At 50.3% G+C, this 23,265-nt stretch overlaps 10 protein-coding genes across 10 annotated transcripts; 6 read left to right on the forward strand and 4 right to left on the reverse strand.

Annotated features, from left to right (window-relative positions):
* Nucleotides 1–587: 587 nt before the first annotated feature.
* Nucleotides 588–2,410, forward strand: CGCS363_v003699 (uncharacterized protein; the record flags this gene model as incomplete). The annotated part of the gene is made up of 7 exons (XM_036635548.1): nt 588–732; nt 783–859; nt 914–987; nt 1,041–1,234; nt 1,290–1,906; nt 1,992–2,132; nt 2,210–2,410. 7 exons carry the CDS (start codon nt 588–590, stop codon nt 2,408–2,410), a joined length of 1,449 nt encoding a protein of 482 aa, XP_036500615.1.
* A 625-nt stretch (nt 2,411–3,035) lies between these two features.
* On the forward strand, nt 3,036–3,698 carry CGCS363_v003700 (uncharacterized protein; the record flags this gene model as incomplete). The annotated part of the gene is made up of 1 exon (XM_036635549.1): nt 3,036–3,698. One exon carries the CDS (start codon nt 3,036–3,038, stop codon nt 3,696–3,698), a length of 663 nt encoding a protein of 220 aa, XP_036500311.1.
* Nucleotides 3,699–3,860: 162 nt separating this feature from the next.
* On the reverse strand, nt 3,861–6,219 carry agl2 (Alpha-galactosidase 2; the record flags this gene model as incomplete). Its single annotated transcript, XM_036635550.1, has 3 exons — nt 3,861–5,403; nt 5,471–6,074; nt 6,126–6,219. The coding sequence occupies 3 exons, from the start codon at nt 6,217–6,219 to the stop codon at nt 3,861–3,863; spliced, it is 2,241 nt and encodes a 746-aa protein (XP_036500312.1).
* Nucleotides 6,220–8,016: 1,797 nt separating this feature from the next.
* Nucleotides 8,017–9,731, reverse strand: CYP7B1-2 (25-hydroxycholesterol 7-alpha-hydroxylase; the record flags this gene model as incomplete). Its single annotated transcript, XM_036635551.1, has 3 exons — nt 8,017–8,920; nt 8,982–9,407; nt 9,484–9,731. The coding sequence occupies 3 exons, from the start codon at nt 9,729–9,731 to the stop codon at nt 8,017–8,019; spliced, it is 1,578 nt and encodes a 525-aa protein (XP_036500313.1).
* Nucleotides 9,732–10,339: 608 nt separating this feature from the next.
* On the forward strand, nt 10,340–11,181 carry CGCS363_v003703 (putative short-chain type dehydrogenase/reductase; the record flags this gene model as incomplete). Its single annotated transcript, XM_036635552.1, has 2 exons — nt 10,340–10,783; nt 10,837–11,181. 2 exons carry the CDS (start codon nt 10,340–10,342, stop codon nt 11,179–11,181), a joined length of 789 nt encoding a protein of 262 aa, XP_036500314.1.
* A 1,064-nt stretch (nt 11,182–12,245) lies between these two features.
* CGCS363_v003704 (uncharacterized protein) lies at nt 12,246–13,216 on the forward strand (the record flags this gene model as incomplete). The annotated part of the gene is made up of 2 exons (XM_036635553.1): nt 12,246–12,431; nt 12,491–13,216. 2 exons carry the CDS (start codon nt 12,246–12,248, stop codon nt 13,214–13,216), a joined length of 912 nt encoding a protein of 303 aa, XP_036500315.1.
* Nucleotides 13,217–13,338: 122 nt separating this feature from the next.
* CGCS363_v003705 (uncharacterized protein) lies at nt 13,339–14,745 on the reverse strand (the record flags this gene model as incomplete). Its single annotated transcript, XM_036635554.1, has 1 exon — nt 13,339–14,745. The coding sequence occupies one exon, from the start codon at nt 14,743–14,745 to the stop codon at nt 13,339–13,341; it is 1,407 nt and encodes a 468-aa protein (XP_036500316.1).
* A 265-nt stretch (nt 14,746–15,010) lies between these two features.
* ykvO-1 (putative oxidoreductase YkvO) lies at nt 15,011–15,922 on the reverse strand (the record flags this gene model as incomplete). Its single annotated transcript, XM_036635555.1, has 2 exons — nt 15,011–15,621; nt 15,733–15,922. 2 exons carry the CDS (start codon nt 15,920–15,922, stop codon nt 15,011–15,013), a joined length of 801 nt encoding a protein of 266 aa, XP_036500317.1.
* Nucleotides 15,923–18,175: 2,253 nt separating this feature from the next.
* On the forward strand, nt 18,176–19,228 carry sdh (Serine 3-dehydrogenase; the record flags this gene model as incomplete). Its single annotated transcript, XM_036635556.1, has 6 exons — nt 18,176–18,205; nt 18,262–18,348; nt 18,414–18,569; nt 18,625–19,010; nt 19,066–19,160; nt 19,218–19,228. The coding sequence occupies 6 exons, from the start codon at nt 18,176–18,178 to the stop codon at nt 19,226–19,228; spliced, it is 765 nt and encodes a 254-aa protein (XP_036500318.1).
* Nucleotides 19,229–20,578: 1,350 nt separating this feature from the next.
* tropI-6 (Hydrolase tropI) lies at nt 20,579–21,319 on the forward strand (the record flags this gene model as incomplete). The annotated part of the gene is made up of 1 exon (XM_036635557.1): nt 20,579–21,319. One exon carries the CDS (start codon nt 20,579–20,581, stop codon nt 21,317–21,319), a length of 741 nt encoding a protein of 246 aa, XP_036500309.1.
* Between the last annotated feature and the right edge of the window lie 1,946 nt (nt 21,320–23,265).

Genomic DNA, 23,265 nt, shown 5'->3' on the forward strand with positions numbered 1-23,265 from the left:
AGCATGATCACCACATACTGTATAAGAACAGTTTGAAAGGGCCACATCTGAGTAGAGCTTACGTTCTTATCACATCTCCGCTGGTATTCCCGGTTGCTTAGCTGCACCTCCCCCAACAGGGAACATTGGCAACGCATCACCTTCCCAGCACAGCCTCCCCGTGGTCCTCCATCTGACACCGTTTCCCCCAAATATTGGTCGTTCAACCAGTAGGCTGAAACTTCGTTGACTTGGCGAGAAGCAATGGTGCAGCGAGGCGTCCAATCGTAGAGGGTGTTCTAAAATTCGTCATGGGTTCCGCGGCAGCCCAGACCTTTCCGCAGCCTGATTTGGCTTCAACTGAGCCGCCTGATCCGATTCTCTTTCTATCCACGCCCGATGCGTCCTTCTTTCGGACTAATAAAACGTTGGATTTCCCATTAAATTGGGCAATGATTAGATGGTTCAAACACAAGAAACGACCGAAAAAGAAACAGCAACAGAATTCCTTGTCTTCCAAAAGAGCGCGACCTCATAACGCAAAAAGCCGGTCCAAGAACTCTAACCCAATACTGCCTCTGATTGTGTGATAATACACGTCACTCGCCATGGGAAAGAAGCAATTTGACAGCGTAACCACCTATATCGAGAGAGCTCCAACCGACTCAGTCAGTCATGAAGACAGGGTATTTCTGGCTGCTTCTCAGCAAGAGGAAGCAAGCCTTTATTGTTACAAGAGCCCGGTCAGTAGCGGTGGGTAACTTTCGCGTGCCTTCCTGATGAGGCTGTGCTAACTTGTTCAGCTGGTAACTGCTTGCGGGCGACATTGAACCGTCCACTTTTGCCGTCCAACAGGGACGAATCGCTGAGGTTCCTCGGGGTCTGCTTGTGTTAAGAGCCTAACAAATCAAGACTGTATCTAACTACTACGCAGGATTTTGGACAAGGTTCGGCAAACCGTGCGCGAGGTAGCATCGAAGATATTCTATACCCTTCCATTACCCTCATGTAAGTAAACGTTTCTTAAGCACCCACGTCAGACCCACACTCACAGACAAAAGCGGTGCTCATGGATATGGATACGACACCCATCACAAGATAAGTCTCGATCGTATGCTCTTCAGACAGATCATCAAGGATTTTGAGCTTCCCAGTATGAGCGAGGAAGTGGTTCAGTCCATTCATGGGGTGTTTTGCAGCTTCGATGAGGTCGAGGAGCAAGATGAAATCACTCACAGTCAGGTTAAGTCTCTCGGTATGTAACTACAAGGACGCACGATCATGACACTCAATCACTGACTTCCCAGTAGTCGTCACTTTGTCCACCTCCAAATCTCCGATGAGGCAATCTTTCCTCTCGATGAGAGTCCGAGTCGTTGAGAAGCAGTGCTCAATAACCTGCATTCTACTGGAGGGCAAGCGGCACGATCTCTGCAGGGTGGTCAGCAAAGTCCTTGCTCGCACGGTAGATTTCGACTGGCGGCACCCACTGGCCTTTCTTGTCGCGCTGCTTCGGGATATTGGGCAGGCCTCAGAGGTAAAGCGAAAAGAGTTGGATGACCATATCGTGAAGATTGAAATGGAGACCAACACGTGTATTCCCCCGCCGGTAGAGGGTCAGCCGGAACCACTCTTCACCAAGAAGGTCTGTTGGCCCGAGGATCATTACGAGTGTATAGGCCTCCTAGACAGGTGCAACAACCAGCTCGTCTTTGCCACCAGGGCCGTCGACGAGGAAATTGAAGCGTGGAGGCAACTGCAGGGTCTGCTGGAGGATAGAAATTCGATATGCAACGTTGAAGGACCGACCAACAAGAACATCCAAACCACAATGCTGAACACGGTCAAGTTCCAGTTGACTCATACCAAGAGTCGAAGAACTCAGATCCAGGGCCTTAGAGACCGCGTTGCTGTGCAAATTGAGTTGGTAAGTACTTCGAGTCTTGAAAGAATATGGGGTGAAAGATTCCCCTGTCTCTTCGTTGTCCAGACATTGAGACGGCTTTCGTTAGTTTGGAGACCCGGTCAACATTCATGTTGGTGTGATTGACAACATTCCCAAGATCCATAACATGACGGCACATAAGGAGGCCTCGCAGACTACCATGATTGCCATAGTCGCGCTGATTTATGCGCCTGCGAGCTTGATAGCGGTAAGATTCTTTATTTGAACTTGATTCCAAGTTCTGCAACATGAGTCTGGATGTTACTGATTGCGACTTTTACGCAGACCATCTTCAGCGCCGGTCTCTTCGCGACCGACGACCACTCCTGGACCACCTACATACCATCTACAGTCCCTATTACTTTGGCCATATTTGTACTCGGTCTCCAATTTACGAAGCTTCAGGCCATGCTTAGGCAAGGGTGGAAAGTTGCAGTAGGGGGATGGCAGGATGTAGGACAGAAGGAACCAAGGATGTCGGTTTGAACAACTGTCTGAGAACATCCGCTGCGACACGATGTTGTGTTCCCTCTAATTAAGTCTCCTTGAACTTGGTCAAAGCTACATATGGATGTAGACATTTAATGAAAGCAATGGACTGCAACGAAGACGAGGTCTTGGACGATGCACGGATGGTATTTGGAGCGCACAAGGGTCACATAATCATTCACATTCAGGCCCAATAACTCAACATATCTGAGACAGTGTAAAAGTTGCCAGCCAAAGTGGAACTCAAAGGGTTATCCAGTGAGATACTTTGGACAATAATTCACCTTGCTGGGGGAAATTTGAGTCAGGCGATTAAACATAAATTGGCCATTGCGTAAAAATGGTCTTTGTGGCTACCTTGAGAGGCCACGAAAGATCGCTACAGGGAACTAACTTTTGCTAGACTAGAGTTGACTATAAATTTACAGTGCCTTGCAAATCACTTGCGTACTATTGCCGGATCAATTCTCATCAGAAACACCAATATTTACGTCCCGTTCATCTCCACTTAGCATACTCGCCTCATCCCTCCTAATCAAAAGTCAACAGTCAAGACTGCATGGAAGTTCAGCTCAGTTTCATCGACAGAGCCTGTTCATCCCTGCCTTACGGGTAAAAAGCCATGTTAGAAGACACGGAGCTCCGCGGAGTCTACGATACTCTCCGTTTGTCTCGCGAGGGCATTTATCGCTGGGGCTTCTACCTCTATCGCACGACCTATGACAATCAGCCGCTCTGGGAACGCTACATCTCCAACCTCAGACAACGAGCCGTCGACTTTATCGCGAGAGACTCTTCAAGCAAGCGCGACGAGATGCAAGCAACTTTCCGGATATCCGTCATAGAGGATCGAGAGTCTCTGGATGGCGCATCTATCCAAGAGGTCCTCGCGCGATTTCAATCCTGGGCCAATGCTCTTCCGGATGAAAGCGACGAGAGCCAAGACATCCCAGCCAACGATAGCCGCGACTACGCTCGATTCAACCTGTGTCTCTATGTGGACGCAGAATGCCTGAGTTCATTGGAAACACCCATTCCTTTTGTGAAGGTCGTTAACGCAGAGACCCCAATTCCTGACTCTGAGGAGGAATACTCGGACAGTGACGAAGACGTGACAGACAGTGACGATGAGTCTGAAGCGAGCGAGCACGATCCTGAAGACGACTGGATGTATCTGGAGTGCGAGTCGCTGTGCCGTTACTACGACATCATGATTTACGGAGCTGAATGGGATCGGCAGTCTGGGCTGGTTAAGCGTCCCAGGAAGCGCCCATGGGATCTTTAAGGAGACGCACCCTCCGGCGTGTTTTAGTCAACATGAGACACCTCAACATCGTACCAACAAACAGGTACTGAAGCTTTCCCCGTTCGGAAGACAAGTAGATTGAGATAGTTCCCTACTTATGGTCTTAGCCTTAGCTTCAAGTCCGTGGATAGAAAATATACATTAAGTCTTCTTGATAATGACCACACGACTGTCGTAGTCTCCCTCAAATGCGTACTGAACTCCAGTATTCATCAAAGTTGCTCCGGAGTAGGTGCCGTTGCCGTCCAACGAGTACGAAGCAGTTGGGTCCAATCCTTGCAGGCGAAGCCTTGGCAGGGCGTGGTTGTACCAGGATCTGACCTGGTAGTAGAAGAGAACAGCCTGGGACCCGTCCTCGGAGATGACCATGGCAGCTGGCCAGTTGGATTCCTCAGGCAGGTTCAATCGCCAAAGATCACCTCCAATCACAATTGGGTTGACCACTTCATTGAGAGCCAGCAATTCTGGGATTTGGACCTTGTCCTCGTCAGAGATCTCGGCTGGGTTCAATTCGAGACCGAAGGAACCGCCCATCATGGCAACGTGAGCACGGAACTTGATGGGGATTGTACGCGTGGTCTGGTGGTTGGGCACCGCTGAGACGTGGGCACCCATGGCAGCGAGCGGGTAGGCGAGGGATGTGCCAAACTGAATGGAAATACGATCCAGAGCATCAGTGTTGTCGGAAGTCCAGATTTGAGGGAAGTAGTGAAGAACACCGGGGTCGAAGCGACCGCCACCAGACGCGCAACCCTCCCAAAGAACATCGGGGAAGCGAGAAGTGAGGGTCTCAAAGACGTGGTACATTCCCAACATATAGGAGAGGCCGATGCCAGGGGTAGGTGTCTCGTGAAAACCTCTGTTGTTGTCCCATTTGACATATGTGACGGGAGCGCTGGAAAGGATACTGGAAACTGATTCGATGATATACTCCTGGACCTCAGGAAGAGCCACGTTAAGGACGAGCTGGTTTCGTCGGATCGTGCGAGGGTACGGCCCCGCATGGAGGGCCCAATCAGGGTGCTCATGGTAAAGAGTCGAGTTGGGGTTGACCATCTCGGGCTCAAACCACAGACCAAACTGCAACTTGTCGGAAGAATTGGTAACTTGCAGATTCGTGACCTTATTCACAAGAGCAGGCAGGCCATCCGGGAAGCGAGTCGGGTTGACCGTCCAGTCTCCAAGACCGGCCGTGTCGTTCAATCGGGGGTACTCCTGGCCGAACCAGCCGTCATCGAGAACGAACAGCTTGACGCCAAGTTGTGCAGCCTCCTGGGCGAGGTCGTAGACGGTGCTCTCGTTGTAGTTGAAGTAGAGTCCCTCCCAACTGTTGAGTAACGCCGGGCGAGGCTCGGTGACGAACTTGCTTCTCATGAGGTGCTTCCGATAGAGTCGATGGAACTTTCGAGACATGCCACCAATTCCTGTGTTGGAGTAGATAGCGACAACCTCAGGCGTGGTAAGAGTCTCTCCTGGTCCGAGCGGCCAAGAGAGTTGGTAAGGGTTGAAGCCGATCATGGCCCGAGTGAAACCTTGAGACCCTTTCTCAACCTCGGCGGAAAATGAACCAGTGTAGACTAGGGAGAATCCCCAGGCTTCACCCTGAGATTCGGTCGTATCCGGAGATACAAGTGCCAGGAAAGGGTTGTGGAGATGAGAAGAGTACCCGGTTGTGCTTCCGAAACTAGTTTCGAGTGGAGTCAGCATACTTCCCTTGGCAGATCAATGTCGGGTAGTTGGATTGAACTTACCCTTGCGTGCCGTAGTCAATCTTCCGGCGGGTTCTCATGGCCTCTCGTGCCCAGTCTCCTCTCAGCTCGAGGAACTCCATGTCGTCAAATGGCAAGTCCACGCTGAGACTTGCAGCCTTTTCCACCGTGATGTTTCCCTGGCCCTCATTGGTGATGTTGACGCTCCGCACAATGGCATCGTACTTCGGGAAAATTGAGTAAGAGAGATCGACAGCGATTGAACTGTAGTTGTCGAAGAGGGAAACGACCAACGTTGAGACGTCGTTCTCAGTCCCAAACGTGGACGGAAGTCCAGGCAAGCCAGGCTTGCCCTGGACGACCCTGTGAGATCGATACTGGAGGTCACTGACGGTGTATCCAGCTGTCTCGCGAATCTGTAGTGCGGGGACCCTGAAGTCCCCTCGACCAAGATCTGGGTACTCCCGTCTGACACGGCCGATCATGTCCACCCATCCGTTGACCTCTGGAGCAAGCATTGCCATACTCTCAGTAGCCGAACCTCCGAAATGGTCGGTGAGAAGATCGCCAGTGAGCTCATCCACGTGAAAGCGGTACGATGTGTGGTCACCATTGAGGGCAAAGGACGTGCCATCAACAACGATGCCTTACCAAGGTCAGCGCTTCTGGATTTGAGTGGACAATGGGTGTGAATTACCATTCGCGGAGGCATTCTGGGCTGATATTTGACCAACAAGCACAGTTGCGGAAGCAGCCAAGGCAAAATGCCTCAGCCAGTTGTTACCGGCCATGTTGAGGGCTAAAGAGGTCGGATCACCGATGACAATTGGATGCCGGATGAGCTCGCCAGAGAAGTGCAATGTTCTCGAAAGTCCTGGCTTCCATTTGACTTTTTCACGGCGGAAGAACCGGTATTTATGTCACTTTCTACCTGCATATGCGGCTCGTCCGGGTCTCCAAGAATCTCGTGATGCATCCGCTTAAGTCACGACCCATCGTCAAAATTGTCGGGCGGTTCCCCTCTCAAAGATCAGCAGGGCAAGAAAAACAACTCCTCCAACATTGCACCCGAGAGCCAAAAGAGTAACGATCAACCTGCAGGATTAGTTTTCCGCAGCTAACCCGCAGTGCCAGAAGCATCGGATGCAACGTTCGGCCGGATCACAATTTTGGGCAACATGCAGCGCCAAACCCAATCCTGTTAGTTGGAGATGAGGGGTAGCTAGGACGGGGTAGCACTGCAGTGGAACACTGGGGAATGGGGAAGATTGGTGGGCGCCCGGCCTGGGGTAAGCCATGTTTATTCTGTGTAGCCGGGGAACTGTCCGGCAAACACTCCGGGCAGCATTTTCTACGTAGTCGATCAGCCGAGTAATAGAGAAATTCGAGCTCGAAGTTGAGCGCATGGATATTTGCTGACAGTTGACTGAAGCATCGAAGAAAATCTCGGGCGCAAAGAATGTTCCTGCTTCGCATCATTCACCGGTGAAGCAATTTGTTCCTCGCTGATGCCGATGATGACCCCACTGTTGTTAGTGCCGCCAAGAAGACCGTTGGTCTGATCCTGATCGCGGAACGTCATCGTGGGGTTGAGTGGTATAAAGTATTCCGCCAGTTTTCCGCCGGCACCACTACTACAGGAAATCCCCACTCATAGTAAGCTCAAAGGGCGGAGTAACTATCTGTTGATTGGCTATTTGCGAAGTTTACCCCAACCTCTTTCATATCGTTTGTTCTCGTATGATTTTCTAGAATCATCATCGGCACCAAGAAAGACGGTCTATCGTGGGTCGGACTGATCTGGCTTTTCGTAGTTCGGTCCTATTGTGGATTCTCAGAACGACGATATGAGCAGAAGGCTGTCATTTGGCTAGTTGCAGAGTAGTCACGCTGACTCAAGCGAATATTTTGCGGAGATGTTTATTGTCGTCGATTGGCCCTCCGGAGAAAATAGCACGATTGGGTTGCGTGGTTCATGCCGGATCGTTCCCACAGGTCCATGTGAAAAGCCGTTGGAAGCATCTATCAATACAACGAGGCATGGGCATCCATGGCTCAATACGTTGTTATGAATGAGAATAGACAGCTTCAGACTATCTCTTAAGTGTCTGTTAGCCCGGATAGAGTTGAACGCAGCGGTTGCAGTTAGTGACGGAGTTTAGGCTTTGACTAGACGCCTGGCGTGACTTGCCATTGATCTGGTAATAGCATGAACACGATGGGTATTGTCTTGAACAATCACTGTTCAAAGCTTCATAGAGTGGAAATTATCCTTATCATAGAATAGGAATCCTATAATTCGGACAAAATATGAATCTTTCTTGGTAAGTATTGCTTTGTGTTTGAGCTAACTCTGCTTATGTAGTTTATCAAGCCCGAACGACAAGACTCCACGTGAAACAAACGTGGAATTGAGGCATATTCCCATGACAACGACAAGTTCTGTGGTAAGCCGTAACATAAAATGAAACATCATCGTACTTCAACACAAAGTGAATGTGCGAACGGAGGAGAGTCGATAGAGAAACCCATATAGAGAGAAGTTAGAACTAATGAGACTTGTTAGACAAACTCCACCGACAGGCCTTTCATTGGTATCTCCACTCGACGTCCTCCCAGCCCTGCCTTCTCGTCAACGTTGCCTTCGTCGACTTGCTGCCGTATATAGGCGATCGCAAGCCAGAATGCTCGAAGAGCATTGCATGTCCCGGCACCTGAACCCCCTTCACCTCAAAGCCGACAGCCAACACGGCAAGTGTTCCCAACAGCTCAGAGAAGGCAAAGTTACGACCAGGGCACAGATGCTTGCCACCACCAAAGGGGACGAACGATTCTTTGGAGCCCTTGGTGATCTCAGGAGTCGGCCTGAGCCATCTCTCCGGGTTGAAGGTCTCTCTGTCATCACCCCAGACCTCTTTTTTGTGCATGACAGAGGCGCTCCACTGGACCTCGATTCCTTTCTTCAGGAGGTACTCTCGTCCCGTCTCATGGTCAGTCAGAGTGGTGTCCTTGTTCATGACCATCCTTGCTCCAGTGACAGTGTTCTCAAAGCGAAGAGTTTCGCGGTAAGAGGCAACAAGGTAAGGGCACTTGTTTCCAAGTGCCATGACGTCGACGTTTGCGACGCGACGGCCGCCTTCTTCAGTGATGGTAATGACACCAGCAGTCTCTACCTCCTTACGGAGACGATCCAGATACTTTGGCTCAGAGAAGATGTTAACCAAAAGCCAGAACATTGACGGCGCCGTGTTGACCGTTGATGCAACGGGAAGTGAGTCCATAGCACCGATTGTCACGTCGGGGAGGCCGAAAGATCGCCAGAAAGCTGCGCGACCACGAATCACAGCTGAAACAGATTCTCCTTGGTCGAGCTTCTGCATGTAGAAGCCAGCCAAGCCCTTGACGATAGTCATCCTGGCCTTCAACGCCTTGCCGGCAATGATCTTGGTGAGCCATCCATACTGCAGCTTTCCGAGGCCAGTCTCATATTTCCTAGAACAAAACGATTTAGTATACCATACAATTCTTTGAGACGTCGAGGAAAGTTACGTACCAGATAGAGTCAACCAGCTCGGGGTTGTTGAACGGGCTGTGCTCTCCATATAAGGCCCGGGTGGTGGCGGTGCCAATGATATCTCTCGTCCAGTGGTAAAAGTCGCTAATCTCAACGGGAGACCCAGGCTTGACAGCGTTGAACCGGTCGCCGATGTAGTGCAGTGCGTTCAAGTTCATGTTCAGTAAGTTGTCTCCGGAAAGAGCTGCAATGGTGATCTTGGAAATCTCTTCGATGGCGTTCTCCCGAACAAGCCTCCTCGTAATCGTCACATCAACACCCATTGCTTGGGCAATCTCCTCAATGCGCGCACCGAACTCCAAGGTCTTATTGCGCATAGCGCTTTGGACCAGAGGTGCCGTGTTGATCACGTACATCTTTTTGTTAAGAAGGGGAAGGGTGCAGATAGGCAGCTTTGTGCTTTTGCTGCATGATTGGCCGTTAGTACATGTCATCGCCGCCGAGACATCACAGTATTGGAATTGTGGCTGTGGATACTTACGCGAGCTTTTCATATACTCTCGGGAACTGGGTGCGAACGCCGAGAAGATGGCCTATGATTGGCAAGTTGCCCTTGAGGACGGGAGGCTCGCGAGGGTCAACGGGCGCCGAAATCAGCTTGTCGATAACAAGGAGCAATGCGAAGACAACAGCAAGAGCTGTGGCAACCAAGGAGACCGGAGAGCCTGAGGTGAGGCGTCCAAGCAGCGTCGCTGCAGCCGTCGCATCGATAGGTACCTTGTCCGCCATGATTGCAAAGAAGAGCGGACGAGCAATAGAAGAGAACAAATGTAGCAGGGAGGAGGATGGGAAACTGCAAGAGCTATGAGATGAGTGCCATCTGTAGGCCAATTTATATCAGTCGACCCGCCCAATGGTATTGTTGACGGCATCTGTCAAGGCAGCTTGACAGCATGCTATGCAGTACAACAGTTCGGGCATTGAGTTCGGATGGTGAAACCTTCTCAGGCGTTGTGCCTCACTTCGGAGATGGGACCCTTACTGGCGGCTATTGCCAATTCATGGAATTTCATTGGGGATTACACTGAATGTCGCTAATCTGCCGCTGTTGGGCCAATTGAAGGCCCCTGTAGCGCTTGGCCAGTTGCCCAGACGTATCACTGCCACGGTTGATCTGGCCGACCGTTGCAACGCTCCGCTCTCGGTCTCGGTTTCGGGGTCTTGCGCAGTCACATACGATTCCGAGAGCCTGCTGGTCTGCTCCGGTGTTATTTGATATAAGAGTCGTAGATGGAGAAAAGAAAAATGCAATGTAGAAACAAGCTAAGCGATTGCTGCATTCATTGATACCAAGCCCACCCATCATCTACACAGATTCATTGCTCATTTCAAATATCATGGCGACCATCACTGGACTGCGTGTCATTGTCGCTGGAGCGGCCACTGGTGTTGGTGCCGGCACCGCGAAACTGCTCGCCGCCCGTGGGGCCAAGGTTGTCGTAGCCGACATTAACATTGCCGCAGCAAAGGGTGTTGGTGTCGAGATCAACAATGCTGGAGGCAGTGCGACCGTCATCGAGTTCGATCTTGCGGATGAGCAGTCCATCAAGAATCTCATCGAGAAGGGCACTGAGTGGCTTGGAGGGCTTGACAGCCTGCTGAACATCGGGGCCGATCTGAGCCCCAAGACTTTGGGCAATGACCGAGCAGTGCACGACATGGATGCTGAAATCTGGCATCGGACATTCCAAGTCAACACGACAGGTTACGCCTTGACGACGAAATATGCTCTTCCCCACCTGAAGCAAGCCAGTGGCGGTACCATCATCAACATTTCCAGTGTAAGTCCAATTTTGTGGCATTCTAACTCATGTTGATGACTGACAAACCGCAGATGGGTGGGCACTACTTGGGTACTCCAGAGCCACTCCGAGTGGCCTACGCTGCTTCGAAAGCGGCCGTGCATGCCTTGACACGTCATACAGCCACGACATATGGCAAGGACAATGTCAGGTGCAACACTGTTGCTCTGGGGCCTATCTTGACTGAGACTCTCCAGAAGTCCATTAACGCAAGCCCTGCCATGCAAGAGGGCTTAAAGAAGGTGCCGCTGCAAAGGCTGGGGAAGCTGGAGGAGGTGGCAGCTCTGCTGGCATTTATGATATCCTCAGATGCGGCATATGTCACGGGTGATATCTGGTCAATCAACGGAGGAACTCATGTCATGACCTATGCTTGAAATGATTGATTGAATGGAACTTCCACGACATAATGTGTACAGAACCTCACGCTTGCGAGAAATACGAGATAAATTGACAGCATGTACTTACGGATTATTAAAAGACAGCATTCATCGACTAACGTCGCTCTATCAAGTGCTTTAATAAGGCGAGACAAAACTCGCACGTATTTGAGAGCCTCTGAAGGCTCATGCAATTCCAGAGTCTGCGTGAAATTTGAAATTTGGCCACACATAGGTTTGTATGCTAGGTTGCAAATGACACCACAGACGTTCCCCGAGGCAGTATTGTGTGAGTGTTGCTTCCACCTGGCTTCACCAACACATCATATTCAACCTCACGACGTAGGTAGAAGGTTAGACTCTAGCAAGCGTCCCAAAGGCAGACAATAGAATCTGTGGCTGTGTTCCCAGTGCACTGATTTCAGCGTTTCTTGGCTCAATCTGGCTAAAGTCATAGGTTCTTCGAGCCAGAATGTAAGTCTTGCTTCTCAACTTTGACGATCACCGGGACCAATGAAGGGTAACACCGAGAATCCAGTGACAAGGCTGTGGTGGAGTTGTGCTCCAGACCTCTTAGTCTTTAGCTGTGAGAGGCGAGCGTTCCTCTGTTGACTCTAGCAAAGTGTACTAGGCATAAGCTTAGTGACATTTGGGAGGCGATGACTGAATATCTCCACTAGTGGGCAGCCACGAGTTCGCCCGTTTTGGTAAAAGATGTTCCATTCATGGTAGGAGCTGCGGCTGAGATAATTGAGATCTGCTAACGTCAAAATCCACTAGTTTGACGGCTGGATGGCCACCAGTCACGACGCAGTATTAAAGCCATCGCCAGGAGCGGCGTGGCGGGGAAGTCTAGTTGACATGCTTGTGGCGTTGCCAGCGCGAAAAATGGACCCTGGCGTCCATTGTTCAGCTGCTTGCTTTGTTCCCTATTGCTGAAGTCTATGAAGCATCAGACATAAAGTCTGCTGTCCCTTTGATGGACCTTGCAGGTCATGAGATTGTTTCATCGCAAACCAGTTCATCATCAATCATCCCCTCTCACCACCCAGCATATCGTTATGCATATTTCTCGCCTAAGTTTTGCCGCTATTCTTGCCTGGGGGTCTGCTGTGACTGCAGCCCCGGCTAGCCAATGCAATGTAGTGGACGCAGTCTATGCAATCTTGAGAGGGCCCCTGAGAGCCGAGGCATCCCAGTTCTGTCTGGGCCACCTCGGAGGTATGAAGACCACCACAGTAACAACGGTAAGTAGTTACACATGCGTTTTTTTCTCTGGTAAATGCTGATGTTGACACTTTACCAGACGGCCACACAATCAGGTCCGGGTCGAACTGCCACAGTCACGGTGCCAGATCAGACCCAGGCACAAACTGTCACCTTGACCAACGTCAACCAACAAACGATGACCAACACAATTACGGGAGAAGGTTCTACTGCCACTGTGACGGTCACGGTCACTGCCGGAACCAAGACTATCTACCAAAAGAAGAAGCGTAATAACCGTCCTGCATGCCCGCCTGCTCTGCGTGTTTTCGCCGAGAGTCGTATCTCAAGTGCCTGCAGCTGCATCGCCCAACCTACCACTAAGACCATCACCGCCACTGCCAAGGTGACCGTATCGGGACCTCAAGCTACACAGACCGCCCCCGGGAAGACCGTCATTGTCACTGTTACTCAGACGGTTCAGGTCACCAGCCAAACACAGGTTACCAAAACGGTCGCCGGAGATGCAGTCACGCAAACCGTCACCACCGCGGTCACTCCCATTCTCGTTAAACCCAAAATCTGCAACGCGAGAGGTCTCCCAGGTCCAAACGCTTTCAACTATGACGCAAACTTCAACACCAACCAGGCTGACTGCATCGCCTCATGCAAGACAGATAATAGGTGCCTCAGCACTGGCTTCTACATCGTAACCGACCCTGGCAGTGGTACGCAGACTGGAACCTGCAGGAAATACGATAAGTCTGTCACTGATTCGGCGGACCTTGGTCCTGGATATTACAACTTCAACGACAAGGCTTGCTAAGCTTTTGAAAGATCCAATGACGAATCGCCTATCTCTTGATGTGCTCGGGAAACAGACTTAGATAGACCCAAGTAGTACGCAAGTCCCTTTTCCTGCTAAACCCATCCGGATGCAATTCCCGCTCAACATCCCTTCCCGCGGACCCTCTTCCGCTCAATCTTTCTCGCCTCTGCGTTCGACTTCTCTGATTTACGCTTGGCTTTCTCTCTAGCCTTCTTCTTGACAGCCTCGATTCTCGCGGGCAGTGGTTGAGGCGAGGGGTTGCCCGTGGAATCCCACATTCCCTCCCCGATCCACGGGTTCTCAATGTAATAGTACCTGTACCAGCGCCCAACCCGGTAATTCTCCAAACAGTTTCGCCAATACCGTTTGTTATCACGACTAGCCTCGTGCACCTCATTTTGCTTCACGGTCAAGCCGTTGAGGGCCCTCTGCTCAGCGTCACGAGCAGCCTTATCTTGGACTCGTCGTGCCTCCGTTTGTTTGGAAGACGGCAAGCCATAAAACTTGACAAGAACCTCCTTGTCCACTAATGAGTCTGGAACGGCGACATGAACCGAGTGGTGGTCGTTGAACTCGTCAAAGCCGTCCGGGATTTTCCAAAAGTCCTCCCAAATCACAAGATAATTCGGGTCCACCCCAAAGAAGTCGGTCTTCACAGCCGTGTTAATTTCGAACAATACATCCAGAAAGGTTGCCGCATTGGGGTATGAAGAGCGTTCCGATCCTTCCAATTCTTTGATGTCAAGAGGCTGAACGGCTTGGGCGTAGATTGTTGACCAGTGCAAACGGAAGTTCTTTCGCGACACGCCTCCGAAGCCCATGAAGTCCACGTCTGGGTCTCGACAGAATGGTATCAAGCCGACCATTTCAATCTTGAGCTCTGGATTCTGCAACCAAGCCGCCTCGTACAACTCGCGATCGGTGAAGATGAGATGTGGGGGTACCTGCAACGATGAAAGCGCCGGCAATTTTGAGACAGAGGGCCAGAATAGGGATTGGCTCCATTCTCGATCGACCTTCCAGCCTGACGCGTCGAAGTATCTGATATGGTCTGACGCTCCCTGGGGTTCCGGGTTCATGATGCTGATGTGCTTGATCCAGGTGAGTGTTGCGGTGCGCAGCTCATAATCAGTTGCGCCAACGACATCCCATCCACCCAGGCAGCAAAAGGTGTTGCGAGACCAGAAGATTGGGGCTGACTCTTCATGTATCTGGCGATTGGCCAACAACAGGTTCGTTCCCTCTCTTTTGCCGCAATCACAGTCTGGGATAGTTAGGACGCCGTCTTCGTCGATGTCAATCTGTGTCATGAGAAACGGTGGAGGCTCCGACTTTTGAGGGTTGAAAGTCTTGAATCTGCAATTCAACTTGTGTCTCTTGTCCCATAGCAGGACTGGATCGATGAGGACCAGCTTGTAAATCTGGTATCGAATGTCGATGGGGACAGTCAAGAATCCGAGTTTTCTTGGCCGGGGAACCGCCCATTCCGATACCTTCGGCCGGACACTAAGTACGATCTGCGGCATCTTGAGAGAGATGGCTAGGTTAAATGAGTCGACTGGAAAGAAACGACGAGATATCTTCAATCCTCTACATGCAATAACACAATTTTGTATTATTTCACTTGCCACAGGCTTGGCGTCAGAGTATGCTGGCACGTTCATGAATGAGTTGATTGTCCCAGAAAGTATTACAGTGTGAACGCGTCTGTCATTGATGCTTTGAGTGCATTGATACAAAGATCAGGTCGCAATTTTCGAGCTCCTTCCATTGCAATTACAAAGTCGGGCCTCAATGCTCAGTATCCTCGTATGCTTCAACAAAGCGACTAGCTGGACCTTTCCAATCTTCTCTCCATCTGCTCAGTGGCGGGCGCCCTTCTACAGCATCGCCTGCGCTCCACAGCATTCTTGCTCGGTCTAGAGACTCCGTCACTTCATTATCCGGACAAAGAACCCAGAACTGGTCTTCTTGCATCTTCTTCTCCAAGTACTCCACCACCTGTTCCGGCCACCATGCACCATCAGGCTTGGAAAGACTCGTCTGCGGGGTCCTCCCACCCATGCCGGTGTGAGTCCATCCAGGAACGAGAAGATGCACTGATACCCTTTCGGTATTTCGCAAGTCGAAACTGAGCTGCTCCGCAATGGAATTTATCGCTGCTTTGGACGCGTTGTACGCAGGATAGTCGGGCGGATTTGTAATGCCCTGCTTTGAACCGGTGATGACGATAGCAGATCGATTGCCAACTTCGGCGCTCGCTTTGACGGATGGAAGGAGTGCGCCAACGCCACAGACCACTCCAAACACATTGGTGTCGAAGGTGGTATGAAAGGAAGCCACAGAGTCAAAAGAAGACTCCGGCTTGATCCCTGCGTTCAAGACCAAAAGAGCAACACGGCCTGGAGGCTGGTCAGTAATGTCGCCATAGGCAACCAACAGAGGATATCATTACGTGCCCGAATATTCGTCATCAACGATCCTTTTCAACGCTACCCAGTCATCAGACTGACTGACGTCCATGTGAACTGCTTTGATGGATTGACCGTATGTTTCCATGACATACTTGATGGCGTGCTGGTCCTTGTCGCAAGCGATGACGAACATGCCTGCTTTGACACATTTTTGCGCAAGTGCCAGACCGATGCCAGAGGCTCCTCCGGTGATGATGGCGAGTGTTTTCTTTTCAAACAGCTTCTCCATGATTGTAATCTGTAATTAAAGGCTAGCTTTAGAATGATGGATCGAAATACCAACTTCACTCAGAAAGGGCGTCTTTCATCATCCAAGAGACTGCCATGCTAGTGAGTGCAGTGGCGGAAAGCGACAGACAGTCGCTAATAAGAAGCAAAGGATTACAAATCCATTCTTCCGTTGACAAATGCGCAAACACAGATATACAAAGTTTCCATCATTGCGCCAGTAACAGTGCGCTGAAGTCGTATCTTCGTTTTTTTCCGACATGAGGCCGAAAGCGGGCCAGTCATTTGCGCCGGGAAATATACTCATTGACGGAGCTCGGCCGATATTCCGGTATATATTTCCCGATAGCTGCAATCTAAGTGATTTCTGAATTCCTTCCATATGCTTTCATGTACTTCGTTACACCAAGTCTGGTCCACTTCCCCTTCTTGTTTCTCCGTAATGGTCAGCGCTGGGGTTGTTGCGATCCACGAATCCATATCTGTTTTGCGATATATGTCCATTCGGGCTCCCTTCATGCTCGATCTGACTTTCCTTCATTTCTCTGTTCCTGGAGACTTGGGTAGACGGGCTACCATCGATTCCATACAGAAACCAAAGGACAACTCCAACCATCAACGCGCCTCCAACGATGTTACCCAAAGTGACAGGGATGACTGATTGATAGATGAATTTCCCAACGCCAAAGTTCGTCCCGTAAAACATTCCAATGGGAACAAGGAAGAAGTTTGCGATCGAGTGCTGATAGCCGAGACAAACACTACACAGTATTCGTCAACTCAAAGTCATGTTGTGACGTCGAGGAAAGGATTAGACTCACAACGCCCATATCGGTATCCAAATGCCGACGATCTTTGAAAATCCATCCCTGCAGCTTGAAGACATGAACACTGCCAGACCAACAAGCCAATTACAACCGATGCCTCTAGTAAAATTATAGCCCCAGTTGATGTTCACTCTGCCCTCTGCCTGAGTAACAGCGTACGTGGATTGCGCATCGGACTCTAGCGCATTACTCCACCAGGAAAGGACTCCCGCGAAAAACAGACACCCTGCGAGGTTGAAGATGTAAGAAACTGCCCAGTTTCTTCCAAGGTCGTACCATGACGTCTTGCGTTGCAGGGTTGTATACATCATAACAGCCATGTTGCTGGTCACCAACTCGACATTGGTGAAAATCGTCAAAATAAAACCAATGGGAAAAGTAAAAGCTGCCACAAATGTCGCGAGACCCGGATCGGAAGATCGAAGGCTAGGAGAGCCGCCTGCGACCACGAGGTTGAAAAGAGATCCAAGGGAAATGAAAATGCCGCCTAAAAAGGATTTCATAATGAGATCGCCCAACGATAGCTTGGCTTTGGATAGCCCGGATCGAGTTATGATTTGACAGGACTCTTGAGCCGAGTGAGCATCGGCGTTTTCGTACAGGCCCTGCATGTTAGTATTAAATGAGGGCGGCCGTGTTCGGGCTTCCGCGTAAGGCATCGACATTTTAAACCGTTTCTTGTTCAGACGCAGGTGCATTCTTCATGAACGATCTCGATCGGTAAGGGTTTAAACTGACTTTATAGCTGCCACGGCGGCACGTTGCTCTTACGTCGATATGATGTTGCGGAGCCATTAGAGTGGGTAGATGACAGTCAGCTCTTTGTAATTACAATCTCAGTTACTGATCATGCCCAGCCGGCTTATCCGTTCGCAACTTGATCCTCCACTAGATATGACCGATTATGAGTGCCGAGTTGAGACATCTCGATGTAAGAGTAGACTTCGCATTATGAGGGCGAAGCAAACAATTCGCTATCAATGAGCGCATGCCTCATTGAGAGAGAAGGAGGAATTATGGGTCCTGTCTCCGACCGAACGCCCGCCAGCGATCGGCTCGGCCTGGGTTGGGAAGCGAGTGGGCCCCGGGAAATCGGAAAATGCCCCAAGAATCCCCGATGAACGGCCGGTCCGGGCCTATTCGGTGGCTGAAAAGCAAATTCGGAAGTGGGGGCTGACGTTATGATGTCGGTCACTAGAATATCTCGCGGTGACGTAGTTGAAAGACATTTGTCATCGTCAACCTATCGGAGCCTCTGCACCATTGCGCGGGGAACTAGACTACCGATGTCAAAATAAGTTCGAACAAACGCTGAGAATACCGCATCGTAGTAGAGTCACCCTCGCGCTTTTAGAAACCACGCAATACCACTGAACATTGCACTCCTCTCTGCACGTCAACACCCCAGCCCCCTAACAAAAAGCACAATGGGTATCGAAGGAAAGAATGTTCTGGTAGTGAGTCTCAGACCAATTCTGGGACATCATAATCACTATCTAACAGGGCAATATAGACCGGGGCCTCCATGGGCATCGGCGAAGCTATTGCTACGGCTTTGGCGGCCAAGGGCGCCAACCTAGTTCTTCTGTCTAGGTCTGAGGTGAGCCAATGTTCAAGGTGAAGCTGGCAATTGTCAATTCGCAGGCTGACGGAGGCAACTCATAGCGAACCTTGGCCAAGCTTGCGAACAAGCTTTCACTCACGCACGGAAACCTCAAGATTATTTACCGTGCCGCTGATGTTGGCAACTTCGACTCTGTAGATAAGGCCATCGCATCAGCAGTTGAGGCCATGGGGCAAATTGACATCCTAGTCAACAACGTAAGTAATATGTGTCCGAGGATTCGTCAAAGAGATTTACAAAGAATGCAAACAGGCTGGTCTTGCGTTGGGGGCCCCTGCGACGTTCCCCGAGCTGAAGATTCAGGATGTCATGACCATGGCCAGCACCAACGTCAACGGCATGATGTACGTCACGCATTCGGTCCTTAACAGATCGATGATGAAGGAGAAGCCCGGCAAAGGAGTTATCTTGAATATTACGTCCGTTACTGGCTTGGAAGTTCCGCCTTTCCCGGGTGAGGCGGTTTATCATGCGAGTAAGGCTTTCCAGGAGGCATTCACGAACTCGATTCGCAACGAGCTGGTAAAGACCGACATCAAGGTTCTGGCACTTCGGCCAGGTGTTGTCACCACCAACTTCCATTCCCAACGAGTTGGTCACGACAAGGAGAAGTACGACTCTTTCATCGAGGGATATGAGTAAGCTATTTTCTCGGATCAATGACATGCGAGGTGGCTTATAAGTTGATTCTAGTCCGCTCATATCCGACGACATCGCTCAGGCGGCTCTGTATATGCTAGACCAACCGCCCAACATCTCTATCAAGGCTTTGGATGTTGTGCCAACTGGTAGGGCTTGTTAATACCCCGCTCGAGGATCTCGATACTGACAAGATCCAAGCCCAGAGATCACTTAACGTGTTCGATAAAACATGGACCGACCGAAGCCACTGAACAGGTTCCCAACAGATGAGGCGCCTGGTACTTTAAAGGACGACATGGAATTAATCGCGACGGCAATAGCCGTTGGGAGGAATACAACATATTGTCTTCATCACCATTAGCGATAGAGTTTGAACACAATCAACAGACATTGAATTGACGGGTTCAACGTCTCTGTTATTATTTCGGCTTCTTTGCAGGGATAAGATCTTTTTGCACGGCACCACTAGCCTTTCGCAGTCTGACCCAGATCAACTTACACGTGTCTATGATGGAAGACGGCCTTTGTGTAAGGTGAGTAGCAAAATATGGTCGGATTGTCATCAAGTATCGCCATCCTGCTCAGAGGATTAGCGTCTCCTCCGCAAGGTTCTTGTCCCTGGCCAGAGCACAGGTAAAAGATCTGGAGAGGTTCGCGGAGTGATCCCCAACTTGCAAGCGTCAGATGTAAAAGATAGGTTCGCGTAGGCGACCCAACCACCTCTGGACAGCGTTGGCAAAACTCTTCGAGGTTTTGACGCCTCTGATGTTGCCAACGTCGACATCGTGATACAAGGTGTATTCATATTTTGACAGCAATGGTTTGACCAGCCAAGGCAATGTGAATATAATTTTGAGAGACGCGTGCCATCATATTATTCGAATAAGCATGTTGCGGCACAGTCAAGGGGGCTCTCTTCACAATGATGATGATATTGTTGTTCGTTACAATCTTATTGTTTTCTTTGACATGCACTTCTTCAAGCGTACCTGCCTGGATTGTAATGATCCTTCCATTGCTGCTTTCAACCCAGAACAAAGTCCTTCATACACGACGCATTTCCTTTGTTTGTTGGAAACAATGGCTACGCTCGCTACATCGGTGCCGAGCCGGTCTATTGCTGCCAACCACACGAATGAGCCGTCGGGGTTAAGGGGTGCTCGTCTCCGCGCCAAGATCTGCTTACTTGTTTGGTATTGGAGAACCCCTGCCAGTCAGTTGACGGAGGCAAGGAGGTTAGCGATGCAATTGCTGAGCAGAGGAGTGTGCATTTCTAACCGCATTAGTGCTCGGTCACTGCGGGCGCGATATGACTCATCTTCCTCTGCCTATCAGACGAACCTGTAACCGAGATTCCCTGACGTTTTGCAGTGGAAAATCATGTCATACCATGCACGAAAGCTGTACTTCTCTTGATTGCCCCGAAGCCGAATGCACCGCTTGATTCGTTTCGACGCTCTACCTCCACTTACATCCAAGGTCATTAAAGCCATCCACAGATCGTGAAAGTGGACTGCTAGATCAATCTTTCATACCTCCCGCCTCTGAAAACCTTTGCCAAAACATGGCTGTCCCGTCTTGCTGTGTGAAAGCCTTCGAGTGGGATGGCACCCCCGTCGGCCGCATCGACAAGATCAACAATTTGCAGGTCTACGTCACCGGCAACAACCCTGATATTGCTGTCCTCTATATCCATGACCTTCTCGGATGGAGTTTTCCGAATGCCAGATTACTCGCCGACCATTTCGCCCGGGAAGCGAACGCGACTGTGTACGTACCGGACTTCTTCGGCGGAGAGACCTTGCCATTTGAACCCATTCTTCAAGGGCGATGGCACGAACTTGACCTAAAGGGCTACACCATGAGGAACTCTCGTGAGATCCGAGAGCCTGAGATCTTGGAGTTTGCTAGGACCCTGCGTCAAAAGTATAAAAAGATTGCAGCAGTGGGATATTGCTATGGGGGCTGGGCTGTGTTCCGTCTGGGCGCGAAAGAGCATCAACCTCCTCTGGTGGACTGCATTTCAACAGGGCACCCAAGCATGCTAACCAAGGAGGATATCGACAACGTCTCGGTTCCGGTTCAGGTTCTAGCCCCAGAGCACGACTATGTTTTCAACGCGGAGCTTAAGTCTCACTTCTTTGAGACCCTTCTCAAGAAAGGCGTGGCCTTCGACTACCAGCATTTCCCTGGAGTTGAGCATGCATGCTTGGTGCGCGGGGACCCAAAGAAGCCCGGTGAAAGAGATGCCATGGCAAGGGGCAAGAACTCAGCCGTCAGCTGGTTCAATCAGTTTCTTGGCTGAAATGAAGATTCCTGTTCTCCACACAGCATCTTCACCTATTGATCGCGTACAGCAGGTTGTCTCTTCTCATAAGTTGGGAGTCATTTGTTGGTCAGTAAAATCGTATAGGGAAAAGACCCAGAGGGATTCAAATTGAATATCGACGTATGTATGTGTCGTTCTGGAGGGACGTGACATAATTGAATGAGCTGCACAGAAATCAGACCAATGATGAGAAGTGAAGACACGCTCCCCAATGCATGGACAAGGAGATGGGCGCCATTAAACATCATACCGTCCTCAGAGTATACCATATCCCAAGGCCGCTGATAATACACAGTCATCTGCCTTCTAAAGCTGGAAGACCACCCACTCAGCACCGAGCACGCATTCAACCCGTTCACTGGAGTCCATAACGTGTACAGAGTTGCCAAAGGCCCTGTTCCGCTTACGCCAAACCCACTTCTGACTTTGGTGTGTGTGAATCCATTTGGCACCGCGCAAGCCTCTAGTCCGTTCGTTGGCTTGCGTAAAGCGTATTATTTGGTGAACCGACCGACCTCACAGACATTTAGAATTTCTCGAACAAAATTACCTATCAAAGTATTGCATGTGGGTTCGGAAACCGCAAGTGCCAAACACTTCTTGATTCCTGGTGTAGACTGCACCTGCGGGTATGTTACGGGACCAAAATCCGTTGATAAGCGGGTCTGGGATGCGTTAGACCTGCAGAAAGAATGCACAGGTTCAAATCGAATGAGATGATTCTTGCCGATAGCTCGCGACATGTCACTATCACCAACGATGTGCTACGGGCCTGATGGAGCAGGTGTGGAGGCAAACAAAGCTGCGGGAACCAGGATGAGCAGGAACCTCATACTGTTGAGGTTACGGTTTTGATCGATGTATTGGGACTCCGAATATTTGACATATCCATCTGAAGAGGAAGATCGGGGGATTTATATGTCTAATCATTCTCGTTGCAAACACAGTAGATCGGATCTGGATAGTTGCCACTGCTTCCACAGCCTACAGCGGCTGCTTCACATGCAACAAAAATGGGCTCGATTGCTGTAGCATTATCGAAAGCTCTTCAATGTTCCTAATGCTCCTCGTAGGGCTTTGAATCAGAAGTATCAGCCTATTCCTACTTGACTCTATCTCCGAACACTTCCTTTTGATCTTCGAGTCTTTATCAACGAATGTGGTGCATCGACAACACGCTGGACAATTAGGCTAGAGCATGTTCACTTCAGCTGGGGCTGAACCAAAGCTCGACACGCATCGATTCTTCCGACATGTCAAGATCTTCTAACCCCAAAGGTTGAGCAGTAGATGCCGGAGGCTTTCCTGGATACAGTCACCTTTCTTGGAAGATGAAGGGCCGGTCTTCACACGTGAAAGAAACCAAGGCTTGGCTTGCAAGTTCCAAATGGTAACTGCCAGCGATTAAATTGGCAGGCATGTTGGTTGATTACAGACACATGTTCATCTTGATGGCGCAGCAATCAATTAGTACAAGACTGTGAGGAGGTCGAAAGGTGTTGTGATGAACAATCATTGGACTTTCTGGAACCAGATATCACGTCTCTTGGATGATCTTTCTCGAAAACGGCAACGAGAGTGGAAGTTTAACACGCTGTTATCTCGCTGAGGTCCTCTGAGTTCATCCCCAGTTGATGAGAAGGCTTTTGCCTCCCACATCCAAAAGACCTCCGAACTGCCCGCCGACCATGCCGTACGCGTGGAAAATCACACTGCCGACCCAGACTTGCACCTGGCCCGACTTGTACCGCAATCGCTTGCCACTCCATAATCACAGCATCCCCGCTGGAGCTGCACTCAAACGCATGCGTCAACACACGCTTGGTCTTGACAGCATAGGTACCAGCTCCAACCACACAGTTGCCGCAGTAAACCCCCTGAGTAAGTCCGGTCACACATGCGCAGCCATTGTAGGTACATGC

Source organism: Colletotrichum siamense (assembly GCF_013390195.1).
Source record: "Colletotrichum siamense strain Cg363 chromosome Unknown KSG_Cg363_contig02, whole genome shotgun sequence".
NCBI classification, from domain to species: domain Eukaryota; kingdom Fungi; phylum Ascomycota; class Sordariomycetes; order Glomerellales; family Glomerellaceae; genus Colletotrichum; species Colletotrichum siamense.